At 46.4% G+C, this 27,102-nt stretch overlaps 3 protein-coding genes across 9 annotated transcripts; 2 read left to right on the forward strand and 1 right to left on the reverse strand.

Annotated features, from left to right (window-relative positions):
• Positions 1–120: 120 nt before the first annotated feature.
• On the forward strand, positions 121–25,165 carry LOC6575994 (transmembrane protein KIAA1109 homolog). 4 transcript variants are annotated; one of them, XM_015164914.3, is made up of 23 exons: positions 121–698; positions 4,005–4,284; positions 4,341–7,506; positions 7,570–7,773; positions 7,836–8,388; positions 8,453–8,715; positions 8,773–8,893; positions 9,293–9,388; positions 10,159–10,739; positions 13,056–13,392; positions 13,455–14,666; positions 14,730–14,894; positions 14,955–15,207; positions 15,876–15,981; positions 16,164–16,279; positions 16,348–17,142; positions 17,202–18,033; positions 18,093–18,696; positions 18,753–19,673; positions 19,734–23,394; positions 23,457–23,657; positions 23,716–23,846; positions 23,921–25,165. In XM_015164914.3, the coding sequence occupies exons 1-23, from the start codon at positions 585–587 to the stop codon at positions 24,659–24,661; spliced, it is 15,453 nt and encodes a 5,150-aa protein (XP_015020400.1). In that variant the 5' UTR covers positions 121–584; the 3' UTR covers positions 24,662–25,165. The 4 variants fall into 4 exon arrangements, with proteins under 4 accessions (XP_015020400.1, XP_043864749.1, XP_043864750.1 ...); XM_044008814.1 differs by having other exon boundaries at positions 16,224–16,279; XM_044008815.1 differs by lacking the exon at positions 9,293–9,388.
• On the forward strand, positions 1,188–2,531 carry LOC26528705 (methylmalonic aciduria and homocystinuria type D homolog, mitochondrial). The gene has a single exon (XM_015164915.3). The coding sequence runs from the start codon at positions 1,594–1,596 to the stop codon at positions 2,323–2,325; it is 732 nt and encodes a 243-aa protein (XP_015020401.1). The 5' UTR covers positions 1,188–1,593; the 3' UTR covers positions 2,326–2,531.
• On the reverse strand, positions 10,776–12,694 carry LOC6575993. Of its 4 annotated transcripts, none has more exons than XM_002001961.4 (5): positions 12,524–12,694; positions 12,291–12,468; positions 11,376–12,231; positions 11,073–11,316; positions 10,776–10,997 (listed from the first exon to the last, which is right to left on the reverse strand). In XM_002001961.4, exons 1-5 carry the CDS (start codon positions 12,584–12,586, stop codon positions 10,899–10,901), a joined length of 1,440 nt encoding a protein of 479 aa, XP_002001997.2. In that variant the 5' UTR covers positions 12,587–12,694; the 3' UTR covers positions 10,776–10,898. The 4 variants fall into 4 exon arrangements, with proteins under 4 accessions (XP_002001997.2, XP_032584961.1, XP_015020402.1 ...); XM_032729070.2 differs by having other exon boundaries at positions 10,776–11,024; XM_015164916.3 differs by having other exon boundaries at positions 10,776–11,010; positions 12,524–12,693.
• Positions 25,166–27,102: the final 1,937 nt, after the last annotated feature.

Genomic DNA, 27,102 nt, shown 5'->3' on the forward strand with positions numbered 1-27,102 from the left:
TACATATAAGAAAAATAAAATATATCCATGTAAATAGCAGTTACCCTTGCCGGCTAACTGCTTGCGGCAATCTTCAGTGAACTATCGAAACAGACCAGTTGATTGTTCTTATCGATGACAAACATCTGTTCAGTGGCAAGAAGCAGCACAAGATGGGAGTGTTTTCGTTTCGTCTGATATTTTATTTTTAATTATTTACCCGCTAAATAGTTGCAATTAATTGATAAAAATACACAACAAAGTGTAAACACATCATCGTGCTTACAATAAATATTACAGCAAGCGCGTAGATTATATGAAAACGGCTGAAAATCGTAAACAAAAATTGAGACAACGACGACCTCCAATACAAAGTGGGAAAAATCGAACTTTGTGCGCGTATGTGTGAGTGTGTGTGGCGTGTGTATGTGCAATAAGCTAAAATTAAAGAAAGAAAGCAAATAAACATGAATTGTTTATGCATATTCATTGATAAATAGTGCTAAAATAAGTGAAATGTGGCTAGACAGCATTAATCGTTAATTTAATAAACGAGCTAGCAACACCCATTCCATTCCCACCCAACGAAGAGAAAATCTGCAAAAATGGATTTGGATGAAACAAGCGACAATGGTATTTCTCTTGGCTTCCCCGAAGTGGGCACCTGGAATCGCACACATAATGTGCCGCTGGAGAACATGAAAATCGATGCTCCCATGGTAAGAATACACACATCCATATATACGCATACATATATGTATACATATATAATCATGCACAACTACATTTAACCCACACACATAATTTGATTTGATTAATGTGTCATGAATCAGGCGAGGACGAGGCTTTATCTGCTTCTCGTCTATTGCCCCTCATGCCGATCGCTCGCTACACGCTTTAATAGCCACAGCCAGTCGATGAACAAGTGTGCGACTGTTTCCACACTTGCAGTGCGCCTTATCAATCAATTAAAGAGCTTTGGTCATTGACACACACACATACTCTCTCTCTCTCTCTGTATTACACTAGGCAACATAGATCAAGTTTATTTAGGGCGAGTTTCTTGTGTACGACGATCTTTACACTTTCCATTGTACTAGAAAACTTAAAATTCGATAACATTTTTTATACTTTATATTTGAAAGAGAATTATGCATAAATTTCAAGTTCGATAACTATTTAATAAATTTTTTCCCATCTGTCATAAATTTACCTCATAAAATAGTTTGATTTCGAAAACAAAGCAATTCGGTTTTTTCTTGACACCGAGCAGGAGATGGAACCTTAAATTTACACTTTAATCGGGCAGCCTTTCTTTTTACATATATGAACAAACGTCCAAAATCTTTTAATACAGACAGACCTCAATAAAAATCTGTTTCGCGGTCAACGGACGCAGCTTTTGCTAAGGGAATTGACAAAAAATAATAAGTCCGAAAAAATTTTTACAACAGACAAACAAACAAACAAAACTTTTTCGAGAACACAACTGATTTTAGCATCTGATAGTTAAAAATTTTAGTTAAACTGTTTATCGCCGCCCAATTGAACGAATTTGACCAACAGACGGATTATAATCATTATAATAATAATAATTATAGTCAATAACACAGAATGCAAATATTAAGAATATTAGTGCGATGCTTAAAGGACCGAAAGATTCTACAGAATCAGAAGTGCGTGAAGCCCGCTCGCCGATTCACGAGCAGCAGCAGCCTGCCAAACTTTATCTTGGTTGATATGGAGGAGCAGGATGATGTGGAGACCGATGATGATATTGGCATCCATCCGGTCTATCCGATACTGGGCAATCGTTACTCGGATCTCTTCTATATGCCGCACAGCGTGGGACCGGCCTATCAGGATCTGTTCACCACCGCCGATCAATTTGACGTCAGTAAATATCACAATTCGATCGGTTGGAATGGCATCAAGCCGATCCGGGCGCAGGTGGTGCGCTGTCCCAAACTGCTTATGAGCCACATGAAGCGACTGTTTACCATTCCGTATTCCAAATTGAAGGATCCTGGCAATTTCAGCATCTTCAATTTGTACTTTGACAGCGATGTGAATAGCGCCATCAAGGCATTCGTATTGATTGCCTCGCAGTATTCCGTGGAGTTTATGCAGGATGGCTATTGGTCGGACTTTGTCAATCCATTTACGGGTCGTGCCTACTTCCGGCCAGCCACACGGCGCAACTTTTGTACTGTGAATCAGCCGCGATGTTTGGGCCACAACATATTCTTCAAGGACATCCACGGTTGCACCGTCATCAAGGAGGCCAAGAAATGCACCTTTGCCGGCGCCATCTTCAGCGATGTGCCTGTCAATTACTTTGACTGAAACCACGCAACCCGGACCAGCCACAGCGAATGATCACAAAATCAAACCATTTGATACATATAGAGCCGATTTACATTTTTATACCTACATTTCCACAATCACATTTTGTACATGTCTTGGTTAATTGTCTACATTGAAGCTTCTTTAGAGTTTGTGCACATCAAATTAGAAATATAAGTTTATTAAATCGATCATGTATATGTTTATATGTCTAAACCGTCTTTTAAGTCCTTGGTCGGAAAAGCGATTTGTATATGATAGACTCCCGATACTGAAGGTGTCCATAAAAACACGGCCCGATCGACGGAATAGAGAAGGCAGTGAAGGAGGTGTTGAACAAGATCATAAGAAACGACTTTTTAAGTGCTTCCTGTATTTATTGGCACGAATGTATCATATCTAATGGGCACTACTTTCAAAGACACAAAATTGAGATTGTTGAATAGACACTCCAAAGAAAAAGCAAAACTCGCGAAATTCCTGTACATACCTCGTACATATCGCAAATATGTTTAAGCTAATGATTGTGAAATATATTAAAATCCATTTAAGTAAGAGCCCCATCAAAAAGTTACCTAATTAACAAAAACATTTGCTAATAATATAATTTAATCTTTAGTAGCTCAATAATCATTGAGCAAATTATTAAATTCATTTCGGTCTATTTAAATGTTGGTAAATTGTTAACAATTATTTAACGATTCGCTGATTCGTAGGAAGTATAGGCCCCAACCAAGCGTGACTAAGCGCATTGTTTTTAAATTTCATATCAATTACACATTTATATAAATTTCATATTTATAACTGTTATCTTGATAATGGGTATATATAGATCTTTATATAATACATATTCAGATTACCTACGATTCATTTCAATTATATTAGACTCTAGTAGTATTAGACTTCATTCATTTTGACTTCGAATTTAAGTTTAATCCAGCTCGAGGCGTGTTTAATTCTAAATACGTAGACCTGTTTCACGCACGATGTGTGTTTCATTATCAAAGTAAATTGCATGAAACAGCCGTGACTAATTGAATTCGCCAGAACCACAACAGCCGTGAGTAACAGGAGAGTCACAAAACAACGCAAATGCACATGGGTATTCATTCTTTTATTTTGCGTGTATTATATAGGCAGGTATATATGCATATATGTTTGAATTATATTCAAACTGGGGATTCAGAGAAAAACAAAACATTCTTAAAGTAAGAATGTTATTGTATGTTTCCCGTATATAGGTATTTGAATAGTTGGATAGGTTGCCCCTTATTAACTCTACTTTAACCAATATTATTATTCACTCTCTATATTTAGTGTCTCTACATCATTAAATTTGTATATATACATAGGGTATCTCTTACTCTAATTCTGCAAACTTATCTAGAAGGTATTCCTTAGTGACTAAATTCGTATACTTAAATAGGGTATCCCTGAGTGAATCAACATCATCAAACTTGTATGTTTAGGTAGAGTAGACCTTTATATAAGGCATCTCTTAGTGAGTCTATTAGTATATCCCTTAACGACATTTCTATATGTATGTGTATAGGGTATTCATTCTTCTCCAAATATAAAATTCCTCATTTGTGGTTTGCCCTTTGCTCAACTCATTCTCTAACCCCTTGGTTAAAATGATATAATAACTAGGTATGCTTCTCCTTTGCTACCTGTTATAGATATGGCTGATCTGCTCGCTGCTGACGACCATCATGTGGGTGACCTACAACAACTTTTACAACTCTCGTGTCATCGGCATGCTGATCACAAAGATCGCGAATCGCTGGTTCATAAAGGGCGCTTACTTCAAGATTGGATCAGTGGCAATAAATCCACTGGCTGGCAAAATCATGTTCCGAGACTTCGTCTACATCACGTATGATTATACGATGCGCGTGCAGGATGGCTACTTCATATTCCGCTGGTGGCGTTCCTATGTGCCCAAAGATGTTTCGGAGGGTAAGTCTTGAAGTCCAAACCTAAAGTAATCAAATTAAAGTCTTGATCCCTTGCAGATCTCTCCCATTCGGATACGCGCTTGTCAGTGCAGCTGAATGTGTACGAGCTGCACATCTACAACCGCTCCGATCTGTACGATAAGTTGGAGAAGACTTTCGGCTTGGAGCCTTCGCTGTTGATACCCACGGATACGGTGAGCACTGAGGAGCGCAATAAGCTCAAGGAGCATCACATGAATCTGGAGAATGCAAAGCAGAGCAAACGCGTTAATAGCGTTAAGAACTCTGAGGCTATGCAAGCCACTACCTGGCGAGATTTGATACCTGTGATCAAGATCGACATCAGCTCGGGTCGCTTTGTCTTCGGCAATCGCTTAACACCGACAACGCTGTCCATATCCATGGAGGAGGCGCACTGTACGTACAGCACCAAGCCCGCTGTTTGCCCGCTCGATCACTTTATGCACTTTGTCAAGGCGAAGGTGGAGAATGCTAAAATCCTATTCTGTCCCAGTCCGAAGTACACGGGCTTGATTGACGAGCCGCCACGCTATATGGGCGAGGGATTTGTGGTCATGATGTCCAATCAAATGGATTTGTACTTCTATATGGATGAGCCGGGAGTTGTGCCAGAGGAGCCGGTCCAGATTCTCTTGGCCAACGGTGATGAATCGGAGCCATCGCCTCCCGTCTGGGGCATCAATGCGCATTGCCTAAAGGGCACGGACTTCAGCTACGGCCCCTGGGCAGACAGACAGCGCGATCATCTCTACAGATACTTCTATCCATCCGATTGGAAGGAAGCCGAAGTGACACCGACACCGCAGCCAGGTGAACTGCGCACCTATCAGTCGTTCGATGTGACGCTCTGTGTGCTGAACGAAGCCACGATCGACATACTCTTCTCCAAAGAGAAGGAGACGAATGCCATGCACATAACCGTGGGCCCCGCCTCCTATGTGGAGGTGACCATACCCTGGGTAACCCTAGCCGATGGCTATACGTCCAAGATTCAGGGCCAGCTATTCCATGTAGAGGCCACCACCTCGCTGCAATATCGCAGCCTGGCAGAGTTCGAATCGCTCGAGTACAAAGTGCGCATCCATTATCCAAGAAAATGGAATGCGCCACAGGATTGGAACATCTCATTGGCTGGCTGCAAGACAACGGCATTTATTGTGTATAAACACAAATGCTTCTTCCAGGATCTCATCGAGGATTGGGCGAACAAAGCGAGACCCGACATACTTAGCTTTGTGCCCTACACTTGCAATTTCAATATACGCCTGAACGAATTCGAGATTCTGATGCTGTGCAACGAATACAATTGGATCGACTGCAGCAGTGCGAACCAGGAGAACAATCACCTGGCCTTCTGTGGCGATGTCTTTGAGATGAGCTTTGCGCTGCCCTTCGACGACTTTCTACCCAAGACTGTCACGCTCAAGTTCTGGATACACGGCGAAGGTCTCGACTTGAGTTTGTATGTGCCGGAGGTGTCTTCGGTGCGACCCATTGTCCTAGCCATAGATGAGAATGCAAGACTGTTAACGCGCGAGGGCAAGTTGATCAGACGGCCCGAGCTCTATACGAAAAAATGGCGTAAGATTTGCCAGCGCAGCGCCGGCTGGATCGATTGTTGGGCGGTGCCCATATTAGCACTGTCCATCCAGTATGTCTATCATCCGGTGCCGCCGCTGGGGCCTGATCCCCAGGCGGACATCACCACGCCCGAAAAGGAGGAGATTCTGCTGAGTCCAATGCGGATACCGAAAGTACGAAAATCTCCAGTGAGCAACAGTTGGCAACAGGCACAGCAAGCAGCCGAGCAGCAGCAGAATAAGTTCGATCCGGGCACCTTGACGGCAGATCAAGTCACGGTGGAGGTGGAGATTGGCAGCTCGGTGCTGATGGCCTATGGCAATGTGCTGAGAAATTTCATCAGCCTCAAGGAGAACATATTTGGCGAGGATCAGAACTTCACAGACATGGAGCAATCGAATGTGAACAAGGAACCAGGTGTTGCTCCGAACCCGAAAGATCAACTGCTGGCCAAGGAAAAGGAGCTGGCCAATAAGTCCATATCAGAGACAGCGCCACCCGAAGAGAAGCGCAAACCCTTTGATCCACGGCTCTATCGCCCGCTGGAGGTCATGGTCTCGGTCATAGTGCACGATATTCAAGCGCACGTGATGAAGAACTGCAATCCAGATGATCCGCCCTGCCCGGTGGTGCTGATCGAACGTTTCGGCTTCGAGATGGACAAACGCTACCATGAGACAACGTTGCAAGTTTTGGTTAGCCCCTCGTACCTGCTCACGGCCGATACGCTGCAGCGACAGCAACGCGAGCAGCACATTCAGCAGGGCCACCTGCTGCTCTCTGCTGTCCAGGTGCGAGGCCATGCGATGTTCAGCAATGAGGGCTGTGCCTTGGATGAGGATACGTTGGAGTATTCCTGGCTGGTGGAAGTGCAGCTGGGCAAGCTGACGGGCAAGTTGACCCTGCCGCAGCTGGTGAATGTCGTCACTGGCCTGGAGACGCTGGTACTGCTCGCCATCGATCCCGAGAACTGCTTGAAGTCGCCGAAAACCGTGCGCAATTGCCATCATGGTGTGCCCAGCAATCTGTGCCCGCACACCAAGGAGGAGAACAAGTACAAATGCCCATCCTCCGAGGACATTAAATACAAGATGACGCGCGTTTCGGTAGACGCTGTGGACGTCTATCTCATCGAGAGCGGCACGGCCTTGCATGCGTGGATCTCGCCCATACGACTGGCCAACTGCAATTTGCATGGCCAGCGCGTCAAGTCCGGCATCTCGGGTCTGTTGCCCTCCATTCTGCTGCGACTGTTCATGCTGCACGCGGGGAATGCGCCCAATAGCAGCTACAATACCAATACCACGGGCAGCAATCGATCGGGCAAGCTGCGACGCGCTGATCAGGACTCGCTCAAGTCGCAGGATGTCTATGGCACGCACAAGCCCACCAGCAAACGCAGCTCCAACTCGTTCTCGCAACGTCGCGATTCGCGCGAAGACTCGGCGCGCAGCAAACTGCGCGACAGCGTGGATGCACATGCGGCCAAGCGCACACCGCTAACGTCGGAGCTCTGCGAGAACTGGGTGGAGGTGGGCTGCACCTCGCTGGGTCCCATACTGCTCGAAGGCGCCTCCGCGCTGCCCATACCCGACCATGAGCTGCATCTCGTGCAGCACAAGTGAGTGAACGCAGCTTCAGCTTCTCTATATATGAAAATACTTTAATTGCTTCCATCTTTCAGCTTTCTGCGTGAGCACGACGCCAAGTTTAAGCGCCTATGGTTCCTCTGGGCAAACAATGGCAGTGCTCTCAGTTCTGGATCGGAGACCTCGCGCTGTGGCTGCATTGGCGGCTGCGCCTTCTTTGGCAGCAATCGCAATGGCCAAAAGTTCTTCAAGCCCACAGCTCAAGATGTGCACGATAATTACAATATAGCGCGTTATTTGTACGTATCGCACATTCAATTCGATTACCTTGTGCTCATCTTTCCAAATCTCTCCCATTCAGCATCATCAACAATAGCAATGATTTTGGCTTTGGCGAGAGCATTTTGCATCAGGGCCAGCTCGTCTTCCATACGCCGCCCTATAGTCTTCACTGCGTATCGCTCTATGACGCAGCCGACTTCAATGGCAAGGGCAAGCTGTATAGGCCCGCGAGTGAGCTGCGCAATGGCAGCTTGAAGAAATCGGAGCTTGGCTCTCTGCCCGATGGCACTAAATTCAAAATTGGCGCCGGCTCTGTGGAGAAGCCAGAGCTCAACAGCAATCGACATAAGAGTCGCGAGAGTATTGGCTCACCGAATACGCTGGAGCGACGCAGCAAGCGTTATACTTGCACGAGGCAGACCTCTGTGGAGGTGCCATACGCTCGCCTGCTGGACAGCCCGTCCAAGAAGCTGCAGCTGCAGCACGAGTCCATCGAGCGGGAGATAATCAACACAAGCTGTCAGCAGCCAAGACGCGGCTCCGATTCGCACCGACTACGCGTATCGCCGCCCAAGACAAGCATCTCCGACTCAAGACTGACCGGCGAGGTGGCTCTGGATGATGAGCAGGAGGTAAGTAGATATGCTAGTACGAGAAGGAGCTCCTTGGTACAATTTAGATTTATTCCGACATCAGATTCCCGATGAGATGTCCCACTCGGCGCCTCATTCGCATCCGTTGGAATTTGAGATTGCGGACATTGTGCTGCATGGCGGCGATCAGTTGCCACGTGAAGTACAGCGCACCATATCGCTAACCTCCGAGAATCCCTCGGAGATGTTCTTCTCCGCCGAGGAAGACATTTCGAATGTTATGTCTCAGCGTGGCTCCATGAAACAGCGCAGTGGCACTGGCTCCATCATTTTGTCGGGCAGAAAACGTTTCTCCTCTGACTTCAGGTAGGCATTACTGAATTTAAGTCATATAACTGTAAAGCTAATTCCCATATATTACAGCATTGGCGCTCAGAATGAGAACGGCAGCCACACTTTGCCGACCTATCGCAGCGATCTGGAAATTCATCCATCGGAAAGCAACAAAACGCTGCCCAAGCGACCACAGAGCACAACAGAACTGGTAAAAACAATCGAGCAACTGTTACAAACAGTTTCCTATGTATAATTATAATATATATTAAGTCTACGTATACGATTCCATATACGATACTATATACACTTTGCAGCTTTACTGCTTTTAAGGCCTAGTTTATATTCCACTTTCACCAACTACAGTTTATAGCATATATAAAGCAGCCCAGTTCTAAAGTATTTGGGAAAAACTTATACAAATTTATATATATTTACATATATGATGCATGCCTCTCTTCTTAACTTTAAGCTATATATTTCTCTATAACTCTATTGTTAAACCAAATCCACACCTAAATTCTATTCCTTTCCACCAAAACTTTCAATTCAAAAAAAAAAAAAAAAAACTAAACGTTATAAAAACTTGATAAATAAAAAACTCATCCAGAACGAAGACGCGAGACGCATTCACGGTCTTGCCACACCTATAAGAAAATTAACAAATATCTCATCACGACCCGAGTATCGACATTTTGTTCACGATGTGAGTAGTTCTTAGCAACAGCCAAAACCAAAGTACAGTAAAGATCAATTTTAAAATTTAAAACCAAATCCTTAATCTTTGACTAACATGTGTAGCGCAACTAAATTCCAAATATTTCTTTCTATCTTAATGTACAAAAAATTATTTAGTATAGTTTTATTATAAAAAAAAGAATTATATTTGAAAAACAATATTATATTCGGTTTGCCGAAGCTTTGCGAGGGTGGTCTAAGCAATTGTGTATGGATTAAATTCATTTAATTTTACACTATAATAAATTGTTCAGACCACTTGCGTATATTCTTGCAGAAAATTATTTTTATTATTTCCGAAGATAGTCCAAAAAGTAAAACAAGTTGAATATTCATTTTAGAGGATGAATATTTATAAAAATTATTTTAGGGTTATTTAAATAAAAATATATTATTATTTGTAAGATTATTATTCCTGAAAATTTCATATTATGATTTTTATTTGTCTTATAAATGTTTTCCCTCAGTTTCAACTCTCTGCAAGGGTTTCTCTAATATGTTGCCTGCATGCTTTCTACAAATTTCGCATGCTACTTGGAGCTAGTCTAAGTTTAAATGATTTCTAGTTTAGTTTTAAGTATGAAGTCTTTGATTAACACACACAGAAACAATTGCATCCATTGCACTTTTTGCGCCACTTGTTCTGTCCACCGTTTCCATTTGATTTGTAGCCGTTTGCCATGGATTGCTTTATGATCTCATTCTGATAGAATATTTGGTTTGCTTTGCATTTCCCAGGCTGACTCACGTGGCTCGTCGTCGGGGACGCCGTCGCTCTCATCGAACTCCTTCATATCGGCCATGTCGTCGCAGGAGGATGTTGCGCTGGTGAATCTGCATCAGCAGGTCAATCGACCCATCATCGATTCGCCACTGCTGATGGCCAGCTATTTGAATCACTTGTCGCAGGTGAAGTGCTTCAATTGGAACGGCTGCTCATTTCCGCTCGGACCGGATGTCTTCTCTACGCCGCTCTTCCATGAGAACGAAGACGGTGGCCTCACCTACATTGGCAGCAAAATGTTGCCGCATTTCGATTTATACTCGTGCTGGCGTGAAATTAAAGTGGTGCCACGCTATGAGAACTCCACCGGCAGCAACAGCTCTGCCACATTTATGGGTGGTCCGAAATCCCATCCCTGGGATCCCAGTGTCCTGCTCAAGGAAGAGGAGTCGGACAAGACGACAAATGGCTTCGATGATGGCGAATTCATGAGCCTTCAATCGGAAGGCGGTGCGGCCTGCACCTCGGTTGTGGCTAGATTGAAGGGGCAGCTCAATATATTCCTTACGCCCCTCCTGCTAGAGGGACTACAAAGGTGAGTTGAGCTATTTATTGCTCATTAATTTAAATATACATTTTTGTAGGTGAGTTGAATATACACAATCTATCCAGACTCAACTTATTTATTCGCACATTATAAAAATATATATTCAGTCACATCGGTCAATTGAACAAACGGAATAACTATGAAAACTTAACTTCGTTTAACACGCAAATGCGTTCGTTTTGCCAGCCTGATGGCCACATTGAGATTGCTCTGGCTGTTCTGATCACGGGGAAACGAGTCCATCAGCTTCTTGAGATAGCTTTCGTTGTTATTCTGGATGGAGTCTTTAATTGTCTATTTAGGATACCATTCCGCACTTACCTCGTTCGAGTCGTCGTCGTATGCTCTCCCATTTTTCTCCCGCTTGATGCGTTTCGACTGCTCCAACTGACTCTGTAGGGGACTATGCTCGTTGCTTAGCTGATAGGGGTCATAGTTGAGCATTTCGCTGTGCTCCTTGTCCGATCGCAACTGATGCTCGATGGGTTCCTCCTCGCTTTTGATGTAGCCCTCCTGTGTTTGAATGAGATAGCGCAATGGATCGCGAGCATTTTGCGCTATGAAGCTGTGTGGATTGTTTTTATAAGATTGAATGGAACATGTAAGTCAATTAAATCCTCCAACCTGTCGCCTTCATTGGCTGCTAGTTCGCCTGGCTCATTCACTGGCGCATTCTCGTCCAGCTCTTCGGTCTGCTTGTCATCGTCCTCGGACTTCTCCTCCTGGTGCGGCTGCTGTAGCTCTTGCTTGCGCCCGTGCGCAGTCCTTGCCAGCTCATGTCGCTCGTACGGCGCATTGAGCTGCTCTTCGTTGTGGTGTAACTGTCCAACCTCGTCCTCGGCCACCTTCGCTTGATCCCAGGCACTACCCAATTTCGGCAGATCCTTGAATGTGTCAGCAGTGGCCAGCTTATCATAGTCCATATTCGACATGTCCGGCAGAGTGTCTTCCTTGCCATTCCAGTCCTCCAGCTGCTTGCTAAATTTGAGGACGTCATCGCGATGTGCCTGAGCTGCCAATCGCTCCAGACTGCCCATTCCGTTGGACACGTGATCCAAGCCCACATCGGCAAAGTCATTCATGCTTGGTCTCTGCTTCGACCTGTGCTGCAAGCGCTGCAAGCACATCGTATCCTCCGGATCGCATTCCTCAATACTTTTGCATTTCAATTTGGCACCGTGGCGGTCCGAGTTCGCTCCATCCAAGTGTATATCGAGAAAGCCATCCAAGGACTTGCATGAGGTGGTACACTTGCGAGTGGTGCAGCGCCGTGTGGTCGGTCGCTTGCTGCACTTGGGTCGCTCGGAACATTTGGGTCGTTCGGTGCATTCGTCCTTGTCCTTGTCATCGTCGTCGTCGTGACAGCCATCGTCTACCGATTGCTTGTCCGGCTTCAAGGCACTTTCCAAGTCCTCGTCCACACTGTCCACATCCGCGTAATGTTGTTTCTTGGCTTGTTTATGGTGTCCCCTAAGGCTTGCTTGCTTTGAAAGGAATGAATTATGGATGGGTTCGCTTGTTTAGCATACGACGAAATACCCTGCAAGTCAAATGGTCCATCGCCAGCATCATCCAGAAGTTTATTTAGCTCATTCAAATCGTCTAGGGATAGGCCATTGAGTGTGGACTCCACTTCAGCATCAGTGAGACCATCTGTTAGATCCGGATAATCAGCCGGATCGAGCTCAGCTTTTCGTTCGGGCTTTACTTGAGCGTCCTGTTTCATTAGTTTGCATTACCAAGAAGTTAGAGAGGACTTTCACTCAACCTACCAGCGGATATGCTGCCATAAAGGTCAGCAGGGCACAAAACAGACCAATGCGCAGTAGTAACATTTCTATAAACGTATAGCACTTAAATTTGTAGTAGTATATATATCTTATGCTGATCGAAGTAGAATGTTTATGCTGTGACTTGTTAACTGATAGCAGATAAAGCAATGGAGGCCCGGTTCGGATTATGTGTTTTCGTTCCGAATTTGTTCCAAATAAGAAACTCGGAGCTTATCTTACTGCTAGACTTTATAGTTATTTTAATATATTGGTCTTTTCTTTTGAGTTCTCCTTTGACTTTCGGTATTTACATGGAAGGCTGCATTTGTCTGTCGATTTATATTATATACTGTCATCTTCTCTCTCCTGTAGAAACACTTTTCTCCCATAGAATATAGCGCAGATTTACTATTTTAACTTCCTCCTTTCCTTTTTCGCCAGCTTAAAAAGCTACTAATTTATTTGTTATAATACAAGCATGTAATTTTATAATATACTCATCATATACAACTTTTATTGTATTCTCTTGCAGAATGGTTGAGGCTGCCGTACCGACAATTCAGTCAATGCATCTGCTTTCTGTTGTAAATTTCATTCATGCCTCGTGCATAGCCAAAGTGAAAAACGACAATATATTGAAGCGAGATCAGAGTCTGAGCTACTGGTCGCAGGTACATTCGAATTCCAAGCGTTCGACAACCGAACGACATTTGCAGGGACCGGGCGACTCATTCCTGAGCGACGTCTATGAGGAGAGCATCTCGACAAAGACTCAAGGATTGATTGTCCTCCCTAAGGTGAGCATCACAATGCTCCAGTCGTCTATTGTGGAGGAGATCATCTCAGTGGCAGCGCTCGACAACGTGCAGGTGAGTGAGAAATGCATTTCGAATCACATTTGACATGGTAATAATGAATTTTCTGTACACAGGATCTCAGTTGCGTCTCACTGCTTACGTTCTATATGGAGGGCATCTCGACCAAATTTCATTTGGGTAAAACCACACGAGCCTCAATGCACAATGTCTATATACAGCAGGCTGTGCAATCGGGCAGCAGCCATAAGAAAGGTGGCATTATGAAGGGCACCCGAGCGTTGCTCGCACATCTCTCGTCTCAAACGAGACCTGACAATGTGCAAGGCGAGCCGATACTAATTGAGACGTCGGAGAAACAGCTGGAAGAGCTGGTTATTACACTCGATATTGGACGAGCGCACGCGCAGCTGCGTCGGCTCAAGACCGAGGGACAGTCGTGTGCACCAGAGACGCCCATCATTGTGACGGCCATACCGGAGCACAAGAGCAAGGTGCTCTTCGAGTGCCTCAAGATGCCCGAGAGCACAGGCATTGAGAGCATTGGCTACATCATGTTCGAGTGTGGCTTGGAAGGAGTCGGCGTTAAGATTGTTAAGCGTTCGCATTTCGAGAAGTCGGAGAATAGCAAAGAGGAGCTAGCAGAGATGACAGGTGGTGCAGAGGGCGTTGCCTCGACAGGAGGTGGCTTCAATTTAACCGAACTGGTGGTGGGATCGACTGCTGAAGCTGCACCTGCCTCAGCAGATGGAAGTGGCGCGACCTCAAAAGCCGAGGCAGCTTGGCGTCTAATAACCAAAAAGCCACCGACCCCCAAAACACCTAAAGAGAAATTTCCGCATGCATTGGATGCTAATATTGCCAGTGAAACCGGTGCAGAGCAGGCACGCAAAGCCCCGCCCAAACAGGCAGCCGATGAGGATGTGGAGAAAGGAGGAACGGGCAGCTCACAGCCACAAGGCACTCAAAAGCCCAGCGGAAATGCTGGAAATGCAGCGAAAGATGGCTACGACAAGGCGCTCTCGAATCTTAAAGGCACCGACAAGACTTCGTCCTGTGTGATAGAGTTAAAGTCCGTGTGGTTTAACTTTGCGGCGCCTCCTTGTGTGCCGATCACTCGAAAAATCGATTTGACGCGCTTGGATTGGAATCTGCTGAGCACTGCCTCGCCGGCCATAACGGCTTGGATGAATCCCAGCAATCGGCTAGCCATGAAAATTGTTTCCCTGATGAAGGTGCTGCATACAAGACAGACGGCTGTTGCTGCCTGCCTCATGGCAGATGCCATGGAGAATGAGAAAATTCAGCGAAACCCAAAGATAAAGAAGGTGGGTAAATGCAGCGTACAATATTATTTAGATATATACTAATGCAAAATCTTTCTCAATCAGAGTCGCTATGCGAACAACTATACGTTGCTGTCGAAGACCTTGCAGGAGGATCCCAGCTGTCAGCTTTGCTACATCATGCAAAAGTTAGTCCTGGATGAGGGAGTGCAGCGCATTGAGCAGATTTTCAAGCGTGGCGAAGTGCCCCATTTGAATACGCTTCGACAGGTGAGCAATTGAGCTATTTATAGATTTATATATTTCCAATTACCCGCCCCATTTCAACAGGGTATCATTGTGCTAAGCCGTCAGTGGAAGAACACCTTGTATAATCCCATTTTGTTCGAGCATCAGTACAAGAATAAGTTGGCCCGACCGATCAATGTGACATTTTCGTTTCCGCAAAACGAAGAGGAGTGCGAGGCGGATGAGTGTGAAGGTGATGTTGAAATGGGCGCCTATGCGGGCGTCGGCGAGCATCCGGAAGAGAGTGAGAATGCTTTATTACTTGGGCAAACACAGCATCATCGAACTCACATTGGTATTCCTTTGATTAACGCTGGTCAGCTGCCTAAACCGCAGCCAACTTCCTTTGTTATAACTAATATTTTTTATATATATAGATATATAGATGTAGGAGTTTATTTTTTGTTGTGTTGTTTTTTATGCACGTATTAAGTAATTAACTAATATATAAGCCATGCAAAAAATAACTCTTTAAGCACTCAAGAGACATTTATTGTGCTTGGCTCTATATATATGTTATTTTCCTATCTTACCTGACTTTCTCCTATATTCTCTTTCCTACTTTCTATATTCTCTGTCAACTCCCTTTATTGTATGTCTTCAATCAGCTTTATGTGTTCATGACTTCATATTGTTTGATGTCCTGCGTGTGCATTATGTATACAATTATTAAATGTTACTCTCCTTTTTTTCCTTTTGGCTAAGTTAAGTCTAATTAAATTTTAGGCTTATACTCTATAGTGCAGTGTGCTCGATAACCATGTAAAGTATTTTATAAAACTTGATAGATCGTTGTCCATTTGTATGTTATATATATTTATAATATGCAATTGAATTATTTTGCACACTGCACTTGACAAAATTCACTTTTGGTCTCTAACGCCACCTAAGTACAAAATTTAAATATTGATTTACATTTGTTATAAAAGCCTTTACTCAAGACTTTTACCATCCCACATGTAGACAATTCACAGTACGGAGGCATGTCCTATGCCCAGGAGGCGCACCATGGACCTGCATCCCAGAGATCGACTTCCACATCGCCCAATATACATCACACGCGTCGTGGGTAAGTTTTTGCGTTTGAAACATTTCAATGTATACCATGTCATATATGCTTATGCATGTTTCGTCTATTAATGCCTTTGCCTGTGTATGTGTTTTTCTTTTCATACCCAACTCAACTTAACCATCGCATAAATATGAATATATTTGCATATATATGATATTCGTATCTTTATACATAAAAAGTCTGGGCAAAGTGCACAGCAAAGCCTCGAATTATTCACATGGAAATTCGTCTCGTTCTAGCATACAAATGCTGCCCATTATATCGGGCTTAGTGGAGAAGCAAGTGCCAGAGTTTGGTAAGTTTTAGAATGACTAAAAGTGGATAATAACTAGTCAATATATATAATAATTATAATCGTTGCAGAATATGGCGCCTTGCAGGAGGGCTCGTTGAGCTCTACAAACTCGGTGAATAAATTCTGGCTGGGTGCTGACAATCACAAGGAAGATTTGTACTTCTGGATGGCCAAGCAGCAGGATAACAACAAAAAGAAAGAGAATTCTGCTGAAAAGGAGCATGCTCGTCCAGCTCCACCCAAGTTCCAAGGCCAGCCACAGGCGAGAAACACCATCATGCAGGACTCCATTAAGCTGCTAGATGCGCATTTAATCTTCGAGCCGCTGCTCACGTGCTTGGGCGTAATGCCACAGCAAATGATCAACAAGTTCTCAAACGCAGACATCTCTTCGCTGGAGAACTTTGGCACTAATCTCTCACTCATTGGCACCTTCGATTCGATACGCGTCGACATTGTGGTCAGCGAGGCTGGCGATAAGAAGAACAATAGCAATACTAAGCCAGCCAAGCTGAGTAAGAAATCGAATGGCGGACGAGCCTCTATCATGATCGATACGCCGCTCTTCTTGTGTGAGCGTGTGGGCGTCGAGTTGGAGGTGTTGAAAATGTCCGACGGCATGGTGGATCAGGCGCGTCAGAATGTCATCTACATGTCCAGGCGACAGCTCAAGAAGCACACGAGCACCGTCATCAACTTCAGTCTCAATGTGCGCTTCATTTCGCAGCAGGTGAATATGCCGTTGCTGCGACTGCTGCATCAGATATGCAATATGTATCAGAATGTGAAAGATGCTCAGAACGAGTTCCACGAGCATCCTGATCTGAGCAAGAAGAGCCACACTAAAGATGAGTGCAGTTTGGGTAAGAAATAAGCGAAACCATATTAAAGCTTCTTTGCTAATGTGATTTCCTTTTGATAGCCTCCGAGCCAACGGACTTGCTACCCTTTTCGGATCGTTTTGCTGGCCACGGCGAAAGCTTTTCGGATGAGCGTTATGACAAGTTTAACGAGACCATGCCCACAATGCCAGCTGGTCGTAGTCGTCCCATTATACAGCTAACTCCTTCGCCCAATGCCAAGAACCGACCGCAGAGCTTTGCGCAAAAGCTGCGCTCCACGGGCAAATCCGTCAAGGGCAAACTGGGCTACACGAATCTAAATGAGTCCAGCTCTTCGCCGTTGAGGGACAGCCCAACAATGTCGTTCCACGAGCAGCACATCATGAAGCTAACCACAGAGTCGAAGGCTTCGCTGAATGGTGGCTGTGCGACGAGTGTCAGCGGGGATTACAATAATACGCTCACCAAATCAGCGCCGCTGCTGGAGACGCCCAACTGCTGGAAGACAATCTATTATCTGCTTGAGCTGTATGGCACCATGCCGGAGACGAAGACAGTGGCGCAACGGAGTTCCCTGAACGAGCATAAGAAGGCGCCGCCAAGCTTCGGTAATAATGATGACGACGACTTGACGAACGCCCCAACACCGCTGCCACAGCATCGCGAGATGCTGCTTGTGGATGGGGTGCCGCCGGAGCGAACGCGCCTCATTGTCTTTGGCGTGGCCAAGATACACAAGACTCGGTTGTTGGCCACGCTGTCCGGGCTTAAGCTGGAGTCGGAGATTACCACATTGAATAGCACGGCCACGTGGCGAAAGAAGGCTAGACCTGTCTCATTGGAGTGCTCGCTCACTGGGCAGGTGGGACGCGCTATGATCGTGCTACTCGAGGGCGTGGCGCCCAGTCAGCAGTAAGTACTTAAACATCTCTTTCACTGAGCCAGCTCAAACGTAATGAATGTCCTTTCAGAACCGTTGTCAAGGTCACAGTGGGCAAGAGCCAGACGCTCTACTCGAGCCTTTCGAAGCGTGGCAAGGATAAGAACAGCGGCCTGCTCTCGATTGGACCCGTTAACATAGACATACCGCAGCATCCAGTGGCTCTGCACGGCATGATGACGCGCAGCTCGAAGCAGCTGTCGTCCACGCTGCAAGAGCTGCGCGTGAAACGCAACTCGGGTAGATCTACGCTACGATCCCATACGGCCGAGGAGCCAGATTCGCCCTTCCATGCGCGAAATTCGGGCGGCGCAGCAAGCGGCGTCGGCACGGCCAGCGAAATGCGTGAGAGAACTATTTCGGGCTGTGCCCAGCAGCAGCAACAATTTGCAGCGAGACGCTCTGCTCGCCTGGCTCAATCCAAGCCTGCGACGGCATCGAATGGTCTGCTGCAGCCGCTAGTCATGCAGTTCAATGTGTTGCTGCAAAGTCTGTCCATAAATGCGGCGCTGTTGCCCTCGCTGCAGGCGCAGTATCGCATGAATCACGTTAGCTCGATGGGCGTCACGGGCCAGCGGGCAAAGTTTGTCATTGACTTGCCCACGCACACGCTCAGCTTTAACACCAAGATACAGGTGAGTTGTCCATTAATTCTATTTCAAATATAAACTAAAGCACATTCATCTTGCAGAACGAAATGAATCTGCCCTCGGAGGCATGCATCGGCCTGCCACCCGTGCATGTTGTAGCTGAATATATACCGGACAATCGACAGGAGCATACGGAGAGCATTGAAGGCATCGTTTTGCGTCAGGGCGGCTATGTGAATGCCAGCGCTGAGATTGGCGAGTTCGAACGTTGCCTGACCACAGACCTGCTTAATCACTTGGTCTTCGTGCAGAAGGTGTTCATGCGAGAGATCAACGAGGTGCTCCAAAAGGTCTATGGCGGGGAGAAGCCAGTGCCCCTGTGGACCGAGGAGAGTGGCGACAATGCCAACGTCCAGGAGTCGACGCTAAAGCGCATACTATTCTCCATCAACATATCGATGAAGCGTATACAACTAACAGCAACCACTCCGTGCTCTTCAGCCGTGCGCTTTGAGACGGGCACTCTGGAATTGCAGCTCTCGAATCGTGTCAAGAATTTGGGTGACATGAGCAATCGTAAAATGTTCTTCAAGGCACACATCGACTTTAATTTGTCACTTGGCCAGATCATCAGGAACGTGATCTTTGATGAGGCGGAGCCAGAGTTTCAGCAATATGCCTTTTTCCATACGACCATCGGTCTGCGTAACGCCTTCCAGGATGAGCTGCTCAACGAGGACAAGGAGCTCATATTGCTGACGTTGAAGCGTCCCCTGGTCTACGTACAGCCGATAGCAGTGGACAAGGCCATATTGGTCTGGTTGAACTACAAGAATGCCTACGAATATTGGGCAGAGAAGCGTGCAAATCTCTGCTACGAGCACACAGCCCAAACCACTCAACAGGTCTTCGATCGCGTGGCCTTTGGCCAAATAGCCAGCTCCAATTTGTCAACATTATTCCTGCAGCTGACTGTGGAGGACATGGGCATCTGTTTGCCCCTAAAGCAAGTCAATGCAATGGTGAGTGTTAAGTGAATAGAAGCTAATCAAATATGGTAAAATTGTAAACAATTTTTGCAGTCCTTTGGTTCGCGTTCGTATCAGGACTTTGATGCCAAAGGCGCTGTGGTGATCACCTTGGAAAACACCATCATCTCGGCCTGCAATTCGGGCTCTCTGGTCTCCAAGGGCAAATTTCAGGGCCTCTGCTTGCGCTTTGCAGATGACTTCGAGACCAATCTGGATGACTGGAAGCCGAGCAGTGTGGAGCCCATTATGAACGTATGCGTCGTCTCTGAGGGCACCTTCGAGGTGTGCTCCCGCACGACGGCCGCAAAGAAGGGCGAGAACGCCAAGTGGCTGCTGAATGTGAAGTGGCAAATGGAGGGCGTGGATATTCATCTGGATGTGAACATTGGCAAGCAGCTGTCCTCGCTGGGCCACACACTCACCATGCTCACGGGCTTCGAGGAGGACGACACGCAAATGGAGTCACCCGATAGCGACGAAGGCGATCAGAGCAGTCGGGATACATATGTGCGTAGACGGGCTGAATTCGATAATCTGCCCGCTTTTGTGTTCGATCCCACAATTGACTCGAAGAAGCGCTCGTTCATGATGGAGAAGGAGATGGCGGAGCAGCTGAAGATCATTAACGATCTGCGTACATTGGGCGCCTCGCACAATACGGTTGCCCACGAGGAGCGACGCCTGCAGGAGCTGCAGGCCATTTGCTACAAATACTTCCGTCGCGACATGATACAGAAGTGGAGGAAGCCCTCGCTGCGACGATCTCTGAAGAACTACGGTCGCTCGCATTCGTATATAGGCACTGGAGGCGTGCCAGGTGTGCCGCCCGCAAGGGAGCTGCCACTGGATAATGGCAGCAGCCACAGCTATGCGGGCAGACGCCTGGACACGATTGCGTCCAATGATGAAATCTCGAGCCTGCAAAGCACGCCCGCCTCCTGTCACTCACGCAGCGCCTCGTTTAAGACGGGCGTGGGACGCGTGACCTTCACAGATGCCATGCGTCAGACGTCGCTGCCGAATGCCGACACCGACACGGAGACGGCTGACAACGAGCTGGACTGGCGTGGCGGCGTCCATGGCGACTGCACCCCCAGCGAAATGGACGTGGATGGCACCTCGGTGGAGATGCGACGCAAGCATGCCCATGCCCATGCCCAAAAGCAGCAGCCGGAGCCAAACATCGATTTCGAGCTGGATGTGAAGGTGCTCGTCAATTCGGGCAAGTGTGTGCTCCACACCAAGGAGAACAACAGCGGCGAGGAGCGAGCCGCCTATGCGGCTGGCGGAGCTGCCGCCTCCAGTGTGAAGTCGCACAAGCGCGAGCGCAGCATTGGCAACGACTGGGGCAGCCCGACGCCGTCGCGTCGCCAGCGGGACAAGAGCAAGCTGCGCTTCAATGCCAGCACGCATAATAATGCGCTGCTCGCCGATCTCACCATCTTCCACATACCCGGCCTGGACGTCAAGCTGCACTATCAGTCACGCACGCTAGTGGACGCCACGGAGCAGCCATTGACGCCAGCAAACGCCTTGGCTGTGCCGCATATGCGACGCTTGGGCAATAAGCGCGCCACGCTGAGCGCCTGGATGACGCTGCAGAGCATACCGGAGGAGACAATCATCTCGCCACACATACTCGAGTTCCTCGAGCAAACGCTGGAGCCGATTCCAGCGCGACAGGCGAACAGTGCGCCCGCCACGCCCTCGCATAACGCAGCCGTTAATCTGGACATTTTGCCGGCGAATTATGCGACCTATGCCTCATTTCCCGTCGACGTCATTGTCTACTTCCACATGCAGCCGTCCACGTTTCGATTCAGCTGTCTGCCCGTCTCGCGAGTCGAGTGCATGCTGCAGCTGCCCAGCTTGGATATTGTGTTTAGCTCGAAGCGCAGCGGCGAGGAGCAGGAGCAGCAACAGCAGCAGCCGCACTCGAGTCAAAGCCATGCGGATCAACAGCTGCCCACGGGCGGGCTAAGTGTGACCGGCTGCCTGGCGGATTTCAATGTCTACATCTTCCATCCGTATGGCGGTAAAAAGACCTCCAAGGAGACCCAGTTTTCGCCTCTGAGCGACAGCGAGCGCAAGGACTCGCTCAGCATCAATGTGGAGTTTGTTAAATTTCACATCACGCGCTGCCGCAAGGTTTACATTGAGCCATTGCCGAGCTCGAAGCGGGCGCTGGATCAGTCCCGTGCCGTGATACGCTTCTCCACCATTGTGGACATTGGCAGCGCCAGCTTTAAGTACGATATGCGGCGGCTCACCGAGATCTTGGCCTTTCCCAAGGCGTGGTACAGGCGGCGTATCGTGCGGCGTCTCTTTCTGGGCGATCTGAGCGTGCACCAGCAACAGCAGCAGCAACAGGCGGGCGCTGAAACACCAACGCCAGCGACGCCAACGCCCACGCCCAGCGAGGGCCGCAGCAAGGATAAGCTGCGCCTGGACTTTGAGGGTCAGCAGTCGCAGCAGCAAATGGGCCACTTTGGCGCCGTGCGCAAGCTAAAGTCGCTGGGTAAATCGTCCAGCGCCGAGTCCTCTGGCACGCCGCCCTCGGAGAAGAATCAGATAACTGCCTGGGAGACGTTGGTCATCTTCGCCGTCAACTTCACCAAGCTGAACGTCCAGATGAACATTGGCAACGTGTGCGGCAATGTGGTGTGGCTGACCAAGGACTTCCGCTCGGATGGGCGCCTGTCCATAGGCAGCACCGGGTACAAGAATATGTATGCGGGCATCTATTTGGGCGGATCGGCGCTGGATGCCAAGGGCGGCATTGTGGGCGGCAGCTTCGAGGTGAACAAGATCAACAAGCGATTCCACATCAAGGAGGAAGCGGGCATGGAACCGTATCATACGCTGGGTCTTAGCTTTATGGCATTGGAGCTGCGTCTGGATTACATGGGCACCTCGGTCCTGATGACGCGCATCAGCACCTTCGCAGCGGCCATGAAGGACGAATGGCGCACAGCATCGCAGGCTGCTGCCTGCGGCAAGGATCAACCGGGTGCTCTGATCTTCATACACGGCGACCTCAGCTGGGATCAATTGCAGATCATGATATCAAAGTCGACGACGGCGGACCTTATGAAGATGTACTTCAAGCTCGAAGAGTTCTTTACGCAGCAGTTCAAGTCTTCCAAGCGCGTGTTCTCCAGCCTGGAGCCGCGTCTCCAGGATCGCACGGCGAGCATCAAGCGTCGTCAGCAGCTGAAGAAGAAGCCCAATGGCGAGCTACCGCCAGCTGCAGCTGCTCCCAGCCTAAGTGGGGTGGAAAATACGGATGCACGTCATCATCGCCACTGGCAGAAGCCGCTGGCCCAGGCCATTGGGCTGGTGGTGCCGTCGCTGGTCACCCGCCTGCCGCGCCATGGCAATGTGCTTGGCGGCACCGTGGATCTGCGTGGTCAAAACATTTCGCTCGCCTGCTTCCACGGCATCAACTTCAAGTCGAAAGCCTGGGCCCTGTTCAGTCTGAAGTCGCCTTCCATTAATTTCACAACTGAGGCGCGTCAGCTGGAGGACTCCAGTGAGGTGCACGTCACACAGACGCTCACCTCCTGCCTGGGCCAGACGTCGGAGGTGCAGCAGCAGCAGAATCACTCCATGGCCATCGTCAGTCGCATCACACGCAACATTATCTTTCCACCTCAATTCAAGACGCTCAACGAATGGTTCCACTATGCATTCGCCAACAGCGAAATTGACGGTGAGTGAAGCAATTAATTACTTGTATTTTATTCATTACTTATCCCCTTTTCTCTTTCCCAGCCGTGGATCGCTTCCCCATGCTGGAGTGCGAGCGCGAGATAGCCTCCAATTCGATTGAACGCACGCGTGCCTCGGGCAGCAGCAGCTCGGCCAAATCGCAGGAGCACAATCACAATCGCGAGGTCATCTTCGCGCTGCCCAGCCTGCAGCTGTATTTCAAGACCGAGCACAAGCAGGGCAACAGCACGCCAGAGCCAACTGGTGAGTAGAATGAAATGAGTTTACTATTATGAATAATATTGAATGAACTTTCCTTTAGAAACGAAACCTGAAGTCTTGTGCAGCTTTATCACCGAGTTTGATGATCATATATTTGTCACTGTGGACGCCGACGCGTTTTTCTTTTTGCATGATCTAATCACATCGTATGTGACTGAGAAAGAGAAAGTGGTGAGTGAATGGAGTGAATGTTATTTTAAGAGAAGAGATTCCCTTGCTTATGCTTGACTTTTGCTCGCTTGCAGCTCGGCGCTCAATCGGCGCGCGCCGCTTCGCCAAATCTGTCGCAGAAGGCGAACCTGAAGCCCTTCATAACAGATGACAGCAAGGAGAAGAAGGGCGCTTCCAATACGAACTTGACTGTGCAGAACCAGCAGCTGAGTGGCAGCAAGAGCAGCCTGGAGCCACTGCAGGGCAGTCATACGAATCTGAATACGGCAACGAATACTGCCACAACAGCGAACACTGCGACAACAGCAACCACTACGACAACGACAGTAGCAACAGCAACAGCAGCAACAACAACGGCAGCAACTACAACGACAGCAACAACTACAGCAGCAGCAGCAACTGTAAATGCAGCTGCAAGCGATATTAAGGATGGAAGTGCACAGCCCAAAGCTGGCACTGAAGCCAATGCACCGTTGCCCAGCTTTGATATTGAATCCTTTGTGCGGGATTGGCGACACTTTGACTGCCAGACCTGGCATCTAGAGCCGACGGTACGACTGCTCTCCTGGGCCGGCAAATCCATCGAGCCATATGGCGTGGATTATATACTCAACAAGCTCGGCTTTAGTCATGCACGCACCACCATACCCAAGTGGTTGCAGCGTGGCTTTATGGACCCACTGGACAAGGTGGAGGCGCTGATGATGCTGCAGCTGCTGTTGATGGTTCGCGAGAATAAATCGGAGGCTGGCCAATCGAAACAGCAGCAGCAGCAGCAGCAGCAACAACAGAATCATAATCGACCAGCTCCTTGAGAGCAACTCAGCCATGACAATTGACCAATTTGTATGTCGATTAATAATTAGCTTTATTCGCATTGTATATCGATCTTGTTGTAATATTTGTAATTTGTGTGATTTGTGTAACGATTTCTTGATCTAGCATCCCTATGTTTTGCATAGTAAATTGTTTAATTAGACTCAAGTTATTCGTATTATTAATATTAATACTATCATTAGCTGATCGGGTAGCCTCTGTTAAATTGTAAATTGTTTGCTCGCTTCTATATACAGATAAATATTATAACTATTATATTATTAAATACTTCGATTTAGGTCTAAGGTCAAGTGCTTCGCGTAATTTGCTCAATTTTTAGCGCTTTGTAATTATCGTATTGTTTTTAAACTGATTGTGCAAGAGCAAAGTTAATGATTAAACTATAAGTAGCAATAATTTATATACATAAACGCATACTCTATAACTGAACTGTGTATGTTTCTAAATAGATAATAAAAATTACTCTGCAGTGGGAAAAGCAATCATAATGGACAAAAAAAATAAACAAAATGAAGTTTTTTTTTTTTAATTATATTAATAAAATTTTTATCATAATTTTTTTGTTTAGTTTTATTTTATTATTTTTTTATTTATTATATATAAAAAAAAAAAAAAATTTAACCGAAAGCGCATTTAAATTACAATGTGGACTTATCTTTCTTTAAAATGGTTTCTTAATAAATAATATATACATATTTTTGCCTCAGACTTGAAATGTTGCTCTCGTTTACTGTGAGGAATAGATTCCCGCTGAATTCAGTTAAAGTTTTTTCAAGCACGTATAATTCATGCTTTTCCTACATATCATATGCTTTTTAAAAACTTTCGAATTTTTACTATATTTTATTTACAAAATTAATTCACTATTTAATTTTGTTTAAGCTTTCTTTTACGCCTTTCAGCCAAGTTTTCAAGTATTCATTCCGTAAGTTTTTTAAGTTAAACGCATTTCTCCCTCTCTGCATTAAGTTTCTTTCGATTAGTCCTAGCTGAGTTAAATTCTTTTAGTTTATCGTATATACTACAATATATATACCTATATATACTATATTTTGGGAGCAGCATATGGCCGGGCGTTTTGTAGCAGCATAAAAAAAAAAAAAAAAAAAAAAAAAATGCTCTTTTAATTTTATGTTTTCTTTCGCTTGAGTTTGCATTCTGCGTTTCAGTTTCCTTCGGCTGGGTGACTCGACCTGCCACGCCCTCGCCGCCCACGTCTCCTTGGCTTGCTTGAGTAAACTTTGCATCCGCTGCGTGTATCCGTTTTTGTTTTGGTTTTCTGAGCACTGAAAATGTTTCTTCTACTTCTTCGCTTTTCTTATATTTTTTTTTTTCTGTGCTTTTTGAGCCTTTCAATAGTATTTTTTTCCTTAGGTTTTTTCGTTTTCTTGTCACAGTTTTTGTTTCTCTTTTTTTATTATTTCGTGCGCCTGTGTGTCTTTGTAAACATTTCATTTTTATCAAGGTTGCGTTTTTAATTATTTTTCCTTTCTCTTGACTTCTGCTGCCGCTGCCGCTGTCGCCGCTTCAACTGCTGCTGCTGCTGCTGCTTTTGCTGTTATCCTTGCTCTGCATACTATTAGGTTTGTCCTGTTTCTACATCATTTTGTGCAGCACAATTGGCGGAGCAAAAAAGTCATGGAGATTTTCTAAGAGTGCGCCCATTTGATGAGCTTTTCACGCACTGTAGGCGCGCCCTGAAAACAGAGTGTGCTGCACTGTGTGTGTGTGTGTGTGTGGGGGTGTGTGTTGGTGTGGTTGGGTGGCTGGTTTGGTTGGGTCCACCCTCGGGCAGGGTCGTGCGCGGTCTCGCACACAAAAGGCCATGAATGCGAGTGGTTTACTTTGGAGATTAGTTTATCTAAAGTTAATGAGGGTTAAAACTAATAGGCGAATGGCTTAATTTTTAATTATGAGACTTGGTTTCAGTCCTTTCAGTTCTTGTGTTGTATTTTTCTTACATTTTTGTGGCTTTCCATTTTCTATTTTCCTTTTTCTTTTTGCGGTATTCTCGGTTTGTTTTCTTTGCTGTGTTGTGGCATTTAATTTTTGTCCGTTTGGCCCAGTGCCACAGGCAATATTCGGGCTTATAAAACGACATTCTAAAGGCAACCAAATGATGAGATTGGCTTTTTAAAATTCGCTGAAAGCGTGAATAGACCGTTCCACAGAGACATAAAATTAGTCAGCCGCTAAGCTGTACGAGGAATTTTTTTTCCTCTTTGTCTTTCACTAAAAGGTTTCTGAAGTAGTTTGAATGTTAAATGAGTTTGTCGACTTAAACTTGCCAAAAGAATTAAGTCGTATAAAACATGAGAATTATTAACAGCACCAAGCAAAAGGCAAGAAATTATTTACTGAGAAGAAGCTGCAGAACTTTGGTATATACAATATAATGTAACTCTCTATATATGTCAAT

The sequence above is a fragment of the Drosophila mojavensis genome, unplaced genomic scaffold, assembly GCF_018153725.1.
Source record: "Drosophila mojavensis isolate 15081-1352.22 unplaced genomic scaffold, ASM1815372v1 contig_36, whole genome shotgun sequence".
NCBI lineage: Eukaryota > Metazoa > Arthropoda > Insecta > Diptera > Drosophilidae > Drosophila > Drosophila mojavensis.